This window comes from Bufo bufo, chromosome 2 (assembly GCF_905171765.1).
Source record: "Bufo bufo chromosome 2, aBufBuf1.1, whole genome shotgun sequence".
NCBI lineage: Eukaryota > Metazoa > Chordata > Amphibia > Anura > Bufonidae > Bufo > Bufo bufo.
Genome location: NC_053390.1, coordinates 488,652,773 through 488,666,319, shown reverse-complemented (window position 1 = coordinate 488,666,319; position 13,547 = coordinate 488,652,773). Strand labels below are relative to the sequence as shown.

Genomic DNA, 13,547 nt, shown 5'->3' with positions numbered 1-13,547 from the left:
TGTGATACAACAAAGTTAAGTAACACGGGTGATAATCTATATGTATATCACCACATACAAATATCTATATATATATATTCATATACTACGATGCCAGACACATATATTGATATAGATGTGATCTTTATATATACACATGTGGCGCCCCAATTTGCTGCCTATAGATGGCGGCATACAATTAAGCGCCTTGGTCCCTACGCGTTTCACCCATATTGATAACCGGGCTCTTCAGGGGACATTTAGTTAAATATCGTACTCGGCATCAATATCAAACTTAGGACGGCGAAGCAGTCAGCAAGGCCATCAATTTTAATGACACAGTTTAAGCTACTTGTGATAGGTAACCTGGTTGGTCTAATGTATTAGAATAGCTTGTCCAGTCGGACATGAGAACTGCACATGACGCCTACACATTAATTTCTTTTAACTGGGAACACATTGTATGGAGCAGTGACCCAGTGGGGTCAAGATACCAAGCAGCTTCCAAGTCATGTCAAGATACGTAATCCCAGAAAATACTGTTGGTATAAAACCTATAAAGATGGTCACACATAAACAGTAGCATGTGCCACTTATTACAAGTAAGGTGATACTACTTGCGTGCCCGAACCAAGCTTGGACAATCCCAAACTGTCACTGAGATTTGCAGTGTGCCCCTGCTTATCCAGTCATGGCCCAAGGACAGTCTGTAAGAAGCCAAGAGACAAATAGACAGTGTTAGCCAGCGCCTTGATGAAAATGACTGACCTCATTCCTGTAGAAACTGACACCCAATTGCTTGAGGATTTCACAGTTGTTGGCGCCTCACTGGTCCTGTATGTGAGGTCGCCGGATACGGCATAAGTTCTGGTTTAAATAGCCCACGTTACTTCCTGGGGAGGAGGGGCCTGGGTCGGTGCTGTATTCAGCGTCGGTACCTGGACCTCCCTGGATGGGCGAGGACATGTTGTGAGCACAGTCCTATGTCTGACTGCGCCTTGGTTGCCTGATGCCTTATTCCCGGTCACGTGACCTAGCCACGTCACTGTGTAGAGACAGGGCGTTCCGTAATGACGTTGCCGGCATCATACCATCACGTGACCAGGCCGCGTCATATTGTAAGTTCGGGCGCCCCGTGATGACGTCGCCTGCTTCCAGCAGAGGTGAGGCGATCCTTAGTGACGTGATACTAGTCACTGGATCAAAGATCCCATACGGGCGCGATGTTATATATATATATATATATATATATATATATATACACCCTGTACAGAATTATTAGGCAAATGAGCATTTTGACCACATCATCCTCTTTATGCATGTTGTCTTACTCCAAGCTGTATAGGCTCGAAAGCCTACTACCAATTAAGCATATTAGGTGATGTGCATCTCTGTAATGAGAAGGGGTGTGGTCTAATGACATCAACACCCTATATTAGGTGTGCATAATTATTAGGCAACTTCCTTTCCTTTGGCAAAATGGGTCAAAAGAAGGACTTGACAGGCTGAGAAAAGTCAAAAATAGTGAGATATCTTGCAGAGGGATGCAGCACTCTTAAAATTGTAAAGCTTCTGAAGCGTGATCATCGAACAATCAAGCGTTTCATTCAAAATAGTCAACAGGGTCGCAAGAAGCGTGTGGAAAAACCAAGGCGCAAAATAACTGCCCATGAACTGAGAAAAGTCAAGCGTGCAGCTGCCAAGATGCCACTTGCCACCAGTTTGGCCATATTTCAGAGCTGCAACATCACTGGAGTGCCCAAAAGCACAAGGTGTGCAATACTCAGAGACATGGCCAAGGTAAGAAAGGCTGAAAGACGACCACCACTGAACAAGACACACAAGCTGAAACGTCAAGACTGGGCCAAGAAATATCTCAAGACTGATTTTTCTAAGGTTTTATGGACTGATGAAATGAGAGTGAGTCTTGATGGGCCAGATGGATGGGCCCGTGGCTGGATTGGTAAAGGGCAGAGAGCTCCAGTCCGACTCAGACGCCAGCAAGGTGGAGGTGGAGTACTGGTTTGGGCTGGTATCATCAAAAATGAGCTTGTGGGGCCTTTTCGGGTTGAGGATGGAGTCAAGCTCAACTCCCAGTCCTACTGCCAGTTTCTGGAAGACATCTTCTTCATGCAGTGGTACAGGAAGAAGTCTGCATCCTTCAAGAAAAACATGATTTTCATGCAGGACAATGCTCCATCACACGCGTCCAAATACTCCACAGCGTGGCTGGCAAGAAAGGGTATAAAAGAAGAAAATCTAATGACATGGCCTCCTTGTTCACCTGATCTGAACCCCATTGAGAACCTGTGGTCCATCATCAAATGTGAGATTTACAAGGAGGGAAAACAGTACACCTCTCTGAACAGTGTCTGGGAGGCTGTGGTTGCTGCTGCACGCAATGTTGATGGTGAACAGATCAAAACACTGACAGAATCCATGGATGGCAGGCTTTTGAGTGTCCTTGCAAAGAAAGGTGGCTATATTGGTCACTGATTTGTTTTTGTTTTGTTTTTGAATGTCAGAAATGTATATTTGTGAATGTTGAGATGTTATATTGGTTTCACTGGTAAAAATAAATAATTGAAATGGGTATATATTTGTTTTTTGTTAAGTTGCCTAATAATTATGCACAGTAATAGTCACCTGCACACACAGATATCCCCCTAAAATAGCTAAAACTAAAAACAAACTAAAAACTACTTCCAAAAATATTCAGCTTTGATATTAATGAGTTTTTTCGGTTCATTGAGAACATGGTTGTTGTTCAATAATAAAATTAATCCTCAAAAATACAACTTGCCTAATAATTCTGCACTCCCTGTATATATACAGTACAGACCAAAAGTTTGGACACACCTTCTCATTCAAAGAGTTTTCTTTATTTTCATGACTATGAAGGCATCAAAACTATGAATTAACACATGTGGAATTATATACATAACAAACAAGTGTGAAACAACTGAAAATATGTCATATTCTAGGTTCTTCAAAGTAGCCACCTTTTGCTTTGATTACTGCTTTGCACACTCTTGGCATTCTCTTGATGAGCTTCAAGAGGTATTCCCCTGAAATGGTCTTCCAACAGTCTTGAAGGAGTTCCCAGAGATGCTTAGCACTTGTTGGCCCTTTTGCCTTCACTCTGCAGTCCAGCTCACCCCAAACCATCTCGATTGGGTTCAGGTCCGGTGACTGTGGAGGTCAGGTTATCTGGCGCAGCACCCCATCACTCTCCTTCATGGTCAAATAGCCCTTACTTTCAAAGTTTTCCCAATTTTTCGGCTGACTGACTGACCTTCATTTCTTAAAGTAATGATGGCCACTCGTTTTTCTTTACTTAGCTGCTTTTTTCTTGCCATAATACAAATTCTAACAGTCTATTCAGTAGGACTATCAGCTGTGTATCCACCTGACTTCTCCTCAACGCAACTGATGGTCCCAACCCCATTTATAAGGCAAGAAATCCCACTTCTTAAACCTGACAGGGCACACCTGTGAAGTGAAGACCATTTCAGGGGACTACCTCTTGAAGCTCATCAAGAGAATGCCAAGAGTGTGCAAAGCAGTAATCAAAGCAAAAGGCGGCTACTTTGAAGAACCTAGAATATGACATATTTTCAGTTGTTTCACACTTGTTTGTTATGTATATAATTCCACATGTGTTAATTCATAGTTTTGATGCCTTCATAGTCATGAAAATAAAGAAAACTCTTTGAATGAGAAGGTGTGTCCAAACTTTTGGTCTGTACTGTACATTGATGTGATACTGAGGCCATTTGTGGCAAGCTTGCCAACCTACGCTAGGGACACAATGGATGTCCTACAGCGTCTTGAGGGCATTCAATATGACGAGGATACTTGGCTTGCTAGCCTAGATGTGGAGGCCTTGTACAGCTCTATTCCACATGACACTGATTGTCTAGCTGTGCGGGCCTTCCTCCAGCAGAGGGGTGAACATCTTATCCGACACAATGCTTTTGTGATGGAACTACTGGACTTTGTCCTGAGTCACAATGTGTTCCTTTTTGACCGCCAAGTTTTCCACCAGCTCAGGGGAGTTGCGATGGACAGTCCGTGTGCCCCAACCTACGCAAATCTCTACCTGGGCTGGTGGGAAAGAGAGGTTGTCTTCAGTGAAGCTCTGGAACAGTACACGTCGTCGATATTAATCTGGATTAGATATATCAACGACGTGTTTATACTGTGGAAAGGGGCCAAGGATTGTTTCACCCAATTCGTAGCTGAGCTTAACATCAACCAGCTAGGTCTGTTTTTCACGTCAGACATCAATGAGCAAGAAATCACGTTCTTGGATCTGACTGTTTCTGTGGGGATAGATAAAAAGATTACCACAAATCTGTTCCGCAAGCAGACCGCTACCAAAAGCTTTCTGTGGTGGGACAGTGGCCATCCATTAGCCATCAGGAGTGGCATCCCTAAGGGCCAATATCTGAGGGCTAGGAGGAATTGCTCAGAAATTAGGGATTTTAAGGTGGCCGCAAGTGATTTGAGGACCCGGTTTAAGCATAGAGGTTATCCTCAATATACACTCAAAAGAGCGTACCATCACTCTATGAGTATTAGCCGTGAACAATTACTGGTCCCCAAGCAAAGGTTGCAGGGTCAGAACACTCCGAGGATTATAGCCACGTATGATAAAGCGCAGAAACAGGTGCGTGAGATCCTCTAGAGACACTGGCCTATCCTACAGTCTGATCCGGACATTGGTGATCTAGTGTCAGACCGTCCCCCCATTACATACCGTCGCAGTTCAAATATACGCGGCCGTCTGGTCCATAGCACCTACCTACATCCAACACCAGATACATGGCTAAAAAATACACTGACTGGGACTTTTCCATGTGGGGCATGTGTCATCTGTGGCAATATTATGAAAGGCATCAATGGAGAGTAGCACTCGCGGGTCTTACGGTGGTCCGGAATGCAGCAGTCCACCTGGAGCCCTAGATCCACAAAGGCTCCTGATTACACAGTCCAATAAACGATAACAGAGGCAGCATGTCCGGTGAATGTCCCTTTATTGGGAACTACTTACATGAAATACGTGGTTACAAAATTTGTTACGTTTCGGCTATAGCATAGCCTTTATCAAGCACAATGTGATCCCCAAATGAAAGGGACATTCTTTACTAGCCAAGTGACTAAGAAAAGATTCTCCATCAGATCTTTCATCAGATGCACATCAGTGGGAGTTGTGTATTTATTGACCTGCCAATGTGGTATGCAATATGTAGGTAAGACCAGACGCGAACTGAGGAGACGTATTGGCGAACACCTACTCGACATTAAAAACAACCGCGACACATCTGTGGCACGCCATGTTTGTGATCATCATGGCGGCAATCCAGATGTGCTTAAGGTCCAGGGGATCGAGCACATTGTGATATCCATTCGTGGAGGGGACATTGATGTGCCGCTGCTCCGCAAAGAAACTGAATGGATTTTTAAGTTAGACACTGTACACCCCAAGGGACTAAATGAGGCGGTCTCATTTCCCTGCTTTATTTAGCAGGTTATGGGATGGCTGCCATGGTCCTGACGTGTTTCAGTCCATCACTATGTCATGAACACACATCTGTACTGTGATATATGCACTGTGTGATCTTATCTATGACATCATCCCACGTTTTATATATGGGTTGGTCCACTCCATGTCAGTTGCTTTCTCCATTGTGTACGGCAGTGTGATGGTTAATTTGACTACTACACTGTGTTGTTTCCTTTATGTCGGCCTCCTTTATATATCCCGGTTAGCCATTTACAGCGGTGTCACCTGACATTATAGACCGCATATGATTGTTCCCCCATATGTTCGAGCGCACTTGCACTCCTCCCCCAGAATTTTTTTTTTTTTTTACTGTACATAAAAATTCGTCCCCTGTCACGGGGTTCCGAAGGTGCACTCGGTCCCCCATTGCCCGCAGACCTGTTGCTTAGCTTTTGGAATGAGGTTCTGTGTTTGACCTCATTCCCAGGGCGGCTTTACTAGCTGGGTGTCTCCCTGCTCCTAGTCTGCCTTGAGCGCCGAGCTGATCACTCGGTGCTCGACTGGTTGGTCTGTCGGTCATGTGACGCTGGCCACGTCACATGACCCTCACTCCCCACTATAAATACAGGCAGCCTGCTGGCTACAGGTTGCCTGTTAATATCTAGGTTCCTGGCTATTTGTTGGACTGCTGAATACTTACCTGATCCTGTTCCCTGACCATCCTTTTGCATGCTCCTCCTGTACTGCGCATCCGTCCTGGTATTGTGACCTCGGCTCCCACCTGACTACTCTCTTAGGACTCCTCTTGTACTTCTCTGCTCTCCTGGTATTTGACCCCGGCTTCTCCTGACCATTCTTTGCTTAATCCTTTGTACTGCGTAGCTCTCTTGGTTCTGACCCGGTCCGTTCATGTTCCGTATTTTGTCTTGTCTGTCTTCCCTGCACATATCCTAAGTTAGGGACTGTTGTCCAGTTGTCCCCTGTCATCAGGACTCGTGAGGCAAGTAGGCAGGGCCAAGGGTGAGGGTGGAGCGCAGTGGTCACTATCCTTTCCCCTGTGTGTGTGTGGACGTGACCGTTACATCCCCTCACACTATTGTGCATATAAAACATGGAACTGACTAATACCCATGACTAAATAAATGGAAAGCTAAAATGGTGATGAAATCACACACTCAATTGAGCAGACTTTGCTGAGAAAATGCTGCAGATTTCATTCTCTGCATTGCAAACAGTGAAATTCTTGACAGATATTTGCCAACATGACATTTTTAAATCTCATCCACTTCACTGCTACTGTAAACGCTGTAGATTCTCTGCACACAACTCTGAGGACAATCTGCAGGATTTATGATATGTGTGGTACTACCTTAAAGGGATTGTCCGCTTTTTACTATTGATGACCTATCCTCAGGATAGTCATCAATATCAGATTGGTGGGGGTCTGGCTCCTGGCACCCCTGCCAATCAGCTGTTTGAAGAGAAAGCACCACTCTTAGGAGCACTGCCTTCTCTTCATTGTTTACCTGCTCGCGTTGCAACCGCAACAGTGAGCGGGTGTAATTGCAACTAAGCCATCCTATTCAATTCAATGGGACAACTCCTTCCTATTCGAGTGACATAAGAACGCTGTTTTCTTTTCAAAAAGCTGATCAACGGGAGTGCTGGGAGTTGGTTCTCTGCCGACCCAATATTGATGACCTATTCTGAGGATAGTTCATCAATTTAAAAAGCAGACTAACCCTTTAACGCTTACTGTAGTGCTGATATTAAATAATGTATGGAGGGTCCAGATGAGAAAATCCTATTGATGGTGATACAGAGGTATTGTCACGGCTGTGTCATGGTCTGGTGTAGTGGACCATGACACTTTTGCCGTGCATGCTTGTTGCTGGTGGCAACATGTTGTTGTTTTGCATGTTTTGACACTTCCCCTTTAAGTTGTGTCCCTTCCAATCTTGGTATGTTCGGGGTTAAGATGTGTGCTTGGTGGTGCTGGGTGTGGCCTCTGGCTTTTCATATTCAGTGTTGTGAGCCTGAAGGTCAGTTTGTTGTTTGCCGGCATATGTGTAGGAGCTCTGCTCCTTTTTGGATGTCTTTCTTACCTGTGTAATGGCATCCTAGTTGGACATCACTGGGGACCCGATGTCCCACTAGGAGGCCCTCACTCTGGGAGATGGAAACATGAAGACCAGGAGCATAACTCCAACACACACCATGGCTGGAGTTCAACTGACTCCTGGCCTCTAGCCACAGGTAAGATGAAGCACCTAGTGACCACGCCCAACAAGGTGGTTAACCCCTCCAGCACCGAACAGAGGAGCAAACAACTCAAAGGGGAATTGAACACACCAGCATAAAAAGCTACACGTTGCTGCAGGCAACAACATGCAAGGCAACCATGTCACGGCACACACCACAAAGGCTGTGACACTGCCCCCGCATGCTGAAACAGCAACACGTTGCCGCGGGCAACAGCAAGCGTGGCATAAGTTTCACAGCGCACACCAAAGGCCGTGACAGGTATAACTGCTTTTCTGAGGGCGTAAGAATATACTGTACATCTTCCCCTATATTATTTAGGATCTGCAGTATGGTAAACATAAAACAATCTATTAATTAATTCATACCATAGTGTTTTAAAAAAACACTAAACATAGAAGATGAACAGAAAATGAAGCATTAATCTCTTCTCTTTTCATATGTAACAAAATATTATGTGTCTCAGGGATATCAATAATGTTTCCCTCCTTCTATGTTGTCTGGAGTCAACAATATTTTCAACTTCTAGTTCTAGATCTGTTAAAAGCTGTCTCAAGGCCCCCATAATACACATTAATGTATTGTCGGAAGATTCAGGGAATGATGGTCGGGATGAGAAGGATGGGGCAAAGTGAATATTTTTGCCAGATCCTTTTGACATCTCTGGATATAAGCCACCACCAGAGGTGTCTGGAAGGGGCTTTCTTCTCTCCCCATTGAATACACATACGCACGAGGAGCTGTGTAGACTGTAGTTTGCGTGATACAATTTGGTAAGCATGTACATTACAGACCAAAAGTTTGGACACACCTTCTCATTCAAAGAGTTTTCTTTATTTTCTTGACTATGAAGGCATCAAAACTATGAATTAACACATGTGGAATTATATACATAACAAACAAGTGTGAAACAACTGAAAATATGTCATATTCTAGGTTCTTCAAAGTAGCCACCTTTTGCTTTGATTACTGCTTTGCACACTCTTGGCATTCTCTTGATGAGCTTCAAGAGGTATTCCCCTGAAATGGTCTTCCAACAGTCTTGAAGGAGTTCCCAGAGATTCTTAGCACTTGTTGGCCCTTTTGCCTTCACTCTGCAGTCCAGCTCACCCCAAACCATCTCGATTGGGTTCAGGTCCGGTGACTGTGGAGGTCAGGTCATCTGGCGCAGCACCCCATCACTCTCCTTCATGGTCAAATAGCCCTTACTTTCAAAGTTTTCCCAATTTTTCGGCTGACTGACTGACCTACATTTCTTAAAGTAATGATGGCCACTCGTTTTTCTTTACTTAGCTGCTTTTTTCTTGCCATAATACAAATTCTAACAGTCTATTCAGTAGGACTATCAGCTGTGTATCCACCTGACTTCTCCTCAACGCAACTGATGGTCCCAACCCCATTTATAAGGCAAGAAATCCCACTTATTAAACCTGACAGGGCACACCTCTGAAGTGAAAACCATTTCAGGGGACTACCTCTTGAAGCTCATCAAGAGACTGCCAAGAGTGTGCAAAGCAGTAATCAAAGCAAAAGGTGGCTACTTTGAAGAACCTAGAATATGACATATTTTCAGTTGTTTCACACTTTTTTGTTATGTATATAATTCCACATGTGTTAATTCATAGTTTTGATGCCTTCAGTGTGAATCTACAATTTTCATAGTCATGAAAATAAAGAAAACTCTTTGAATGAGAAGGTGTTTCCAAACTTTTGGTCTGTACTGTATCTATTCAGATCCCTGGTCACTCTTTTAAAATTCCAGTGGGAGGTTGAACTCAGTGAACTCTTATACATTAAGAGATTTAAATCAATATATTACTGAATATAGAATTTTTCCTACAATACTGTAAATTAATCTGCACATGTCATATTTCTATATTGAACTTGCCTTAGAGAAATACATGCAGATAAATAATCAATTCTAAAAATAATATTTGTTATTCATATCACTTTTCCAGCATGTTAAAGACATAATCCTTCAATCTAATCCTCTCCTTGAAGCTTTTGGCAATGGCAAAACGGTCCGAAACAACAATTCAAGTCGATTTGTAAGTTATAGAACTCATAAGACACCTAAGTAATTTATGTAATTAAGAGGACCCATTACCTCTCCTGAGATGTCTTTATCAGTAACTACTTGCATTCCCTATGCAATTAAGATTCTGGAGCATCTTTTCAAATAACTCTTGTTCCGTTCCTCAGTTATTGCTACTAGACGTTTATTAAGGAAACTTTTACTGGGTGTTACCAGTTTGAGGTGTGCCCCTGCACAGCGTGAAACTGGAAGCACTGATTGAACAGTGTGAGGCTGTGACACAGCCCAATTTATTGCAAACATTTTAGTAGCAATTACTGAGATATAGAGATGAGCGAATTTCATATTTTGAAATCCGTTCACGCTTTGTTTGGTGGTAAAAGCAGAATTGTGTTATGGATTCCGTTACCACGGACCAAAACGTAATTCTATGACGGAATGCCTAATGGAATGCCTTTAGGGGCATTCCGTTATTCATTTAGTCATAATAGAAGTCTATGGGCTGCAAAACGGATCCGTCCCGTTTCCGTTATTCAGGGGCGTCCTTTACTACCAAACGAAGTATGAACGAATTTCATAACATGAAATTCGCTTATCTCTACTAAGAAACAAGATGCTCCAGAATCATCATTGCTAGTGTTGATTGAAGCAAAGCATCCGAAGTGGTGTTTGGTCAAAATTTTAGGAACAATTAGATTCTAAATGAAGCCAAATTTTCTCTCACTTGTTGGTAACAAATCATTTTTCCTAAAATGGAGGCTAGAGTTGTCTTAGAAAGAACGGAAAAAAAATACTCACCTCATCCACTTGCTTGTACAGAGGCAGTTCTCTCCTCTCTTGATTGAAAAAGACTTGCTGAAGGTCCTGCACTGACCATGATGACATCATCACGCTCCCAGCATGATCAAGTGGCAGCGTCATCACTGATAGCGTTTCAATCGAGAGAAGCGGACTGCCTCTGCGCAAGCAAGTGGATGAGGTGCGTGTTTTTTTTTTTTTTTTACCCAAAAGACTGTTTTAACGCCGTTAGACAGTGGCACGTTTGTCTAAGTGGCCGTTAAAAATGGATTCCATTGATTGATAGGCTGAATGGCGATTTGTGATAAATCAATTTGTGATGAATTGAATTTCTTGTCAAACTTCGGCGAAGCTGCCGAATCAAATTTTTCAAAACTTCACTCATCTCTAGTCATTTCCTTAAAAATAAATTGATTTAGGGCTTCTGCAGGAACATATATGCGGAACCATTAATTTCAATGGGTCTACTAAAAATACGGAAGTTACTCAGTGTGCATTCCGTTTCCGTATATCCGTTCCGCAAAAAAATAGAACATGTCCTATTTAATGGAATTTCCGTCTGCATTACGGAAAAGGATAGCACAGTTCTATTAGGGGCCAGTGGTTCTGTTCTGCAAAATACGGAATGTACACGGACATCTTCCGTATTTTTTGCAGATAGCAAAATATGTACGGTTGTGTGCATGATCCCTTAGTAAAACAGACATGTAAGCAGTAGTGACGGGTCCTCTTTAACAAAAAATGTATATATGTTGTATATACTGCAGCGCTTTACAGACATTATCATGACTTGCTATCCCCAATGGGGCTCACAATCTATGTTCCCTATCAATATGTCTTTGGAGCCTGGGAGGAAAACTGAGTACCTGGAGGAAACTCACACAAACATAGGGAGAACATACAAACTCCATGCAGATGTTGTCGGATTCAAACCCAGGACCCCTGTGTTAACCACTGAGCCACGGATGCTGCCCAATGTATAATTCCTTAAATCATACTAATACAAAACACTATGGGTTTATCAAGCCCCTGTGCCAGTATTGTGGTCGAAAACTTTTTTTTGCTCTTTTACTCTGCACTCACCACTCTGGAAATGACATGGGTGGATGGCTGTGTTGTGGATGGGTCCTGCACAGCCTGACACATGTATGATTACTTGCACCAGGTTTCTAGCACAAGTAATACCTGAAATCTACACTAGCTCCTAACTGGTGTAGATTTCAGACTGTGGGGCATGGACATGCTGAGATGCACCAGAATTATTAAGAAGTATGCGCCTCTTAATAATTTTAGTGCATCTCATGGTAATGGAAAACAGATCAAGACTGGAGCTAGAATTGCCAGTTTTGCTAAATCCTGCCCTATAGCTCAGTATACAGTTAAATTAAATTAACCACAATTGCCAAAAATAATGGTACAATAAAACATGGTAAGGCATTAATACAAATTCTGAAGCATCCTATACCTTGGTGTTGTACCGTAGTACAAAACGATAATCTTACTCATAATAATTAGAACATCCCAAAAAACTTCTCATATTAGGACTTTGACTGAGACTTTTTGTGGCTATACATTTTAATCATATCTTGTATTGACTGTAAATTACCTTCATATTGCTCTATGAAGGAACTGTATTCTATGAACTGATTAAAATCACTCAATTTCCATTAAGCGGCTTAACAGGAAGGAAAACGACACAAGTCGAATGTAACAGGATGGAGAAGCCACTTTAAAGAAAATGTGCCATCAGAAAATGACCTATTGTTTAAAACATGTTTTTATGCTAAACAGATTTATAAAGAATCTATGGTGGTTATTATTTTTAAATTATTTTTTCCATGTCACTATCTACTGCATATTGAAACCATAAATTCTGCAGTTTTCGCACTGGTCACTAAGCCTAATAGGTGTCAATTCTTGGTCTGTGTAGATCACTTTATTGCAGTTACCCATTTATAACTGTAACCACTAAGCACTGTGCCACCTGCTGAAGTAACGTTAAAGAGGACCTTTCATCTGGCAAAACATTGTGAACTAAGTGTCATGATCTGTACAGCGGCACCCAGAGATCTCACTGCACTTACTATTATCCCTGGGAGCCGCTCCGTTCTCCTGCTATGCCCTCCGGTATGTTCGGTCACTTGGTTATAGTAGGAGGAGACTGCCTTTGTTCTCCTGGGCAGAAAAAAACCTCCCAGGCTGTGAGCTCTGCGCTGCGATTGGCCAGCGCTACAGACTAGGAGAAGGAGACCCCCAGGAGAACAAGGGCAGTCTCCTCCTACTATAACCAAGTCCCCTAAGTCTCCACCTACTATAACCAAGTGACAGAACACATACCGGAGGGCATAGCAGGAGAACAGAGCGGAGCCCATGGATAATAGTAAGTGCAGTGAGATCCCTGGGCGCCACTGTACCGATCATGACACTTAGTTCACAATGTTTTGCCAGATGAAAGGTCCTCTTTAAATTGCAAATTTAGTAAAGTGTTCTCCTTGTTCCTAAGTCATCTTCGAGTTGAGCCCCAGGATAAGTTCAAGGGCCACACATATAACTGACCCTCTTACACGCTTGACTACATATATTTTTGAGATATTTTTTGAGCTACTGATTCTTATGGGCAACAATTTCGTAGCGATTTTTGTTATAGTAAGATTTTGGTGGCCTCAGACTGGTAGTAGAAATTGGTGACACTAATGTTGCTGACCTTGCTATATCTTTGCCAGATCAACAACATAATCAATCTCTGCATCTAAAGCTAACTTAATTATATATTGCAATCAGCCAGGACAGTCGGGATAACTTCAATGTAACAAAAATGGAGTGGCTCTACTGCTCCGTAGGGTGGAGAGGTGCTCAATATCTAGGTGTAAACTCCAAACACCAAAAAGTAAAAAATTTCAAATAATATTGCAGATATGGCACTCAATATCTGGAAAATTTTGCTCAAAAACAAGTCACTTTATT

The 13,547-nt window shown here is 42.7% G+C and overlaps 1 protein-coding gene across 3 annotated transcripts in view; it reads left to right on the top strand.

Annotated features, from left to right (window-relative positions):
• MYO1F (myosin IF) overlaps positions 1 to 13,547 on the top strand; it is a 1,016,322-nt gene that overhangs the window by 415,329 nt on the left and 587,446 nt on the right. For all 3 annotated transcript variants that reach the window (XM_040417777.1, XM_040417776.1, XM_040417775.1), the window contains exon 6: positions 9,709 to 9,798. In XM_040417777.1, coding sequence (XP_040273711.1) covers positions 9,709 to 9,798 — 90 coding nt within the window. The remainder of the gene's footprint in view (positions 1 to 9,708; positions 9,799 to 13,547) is intronic.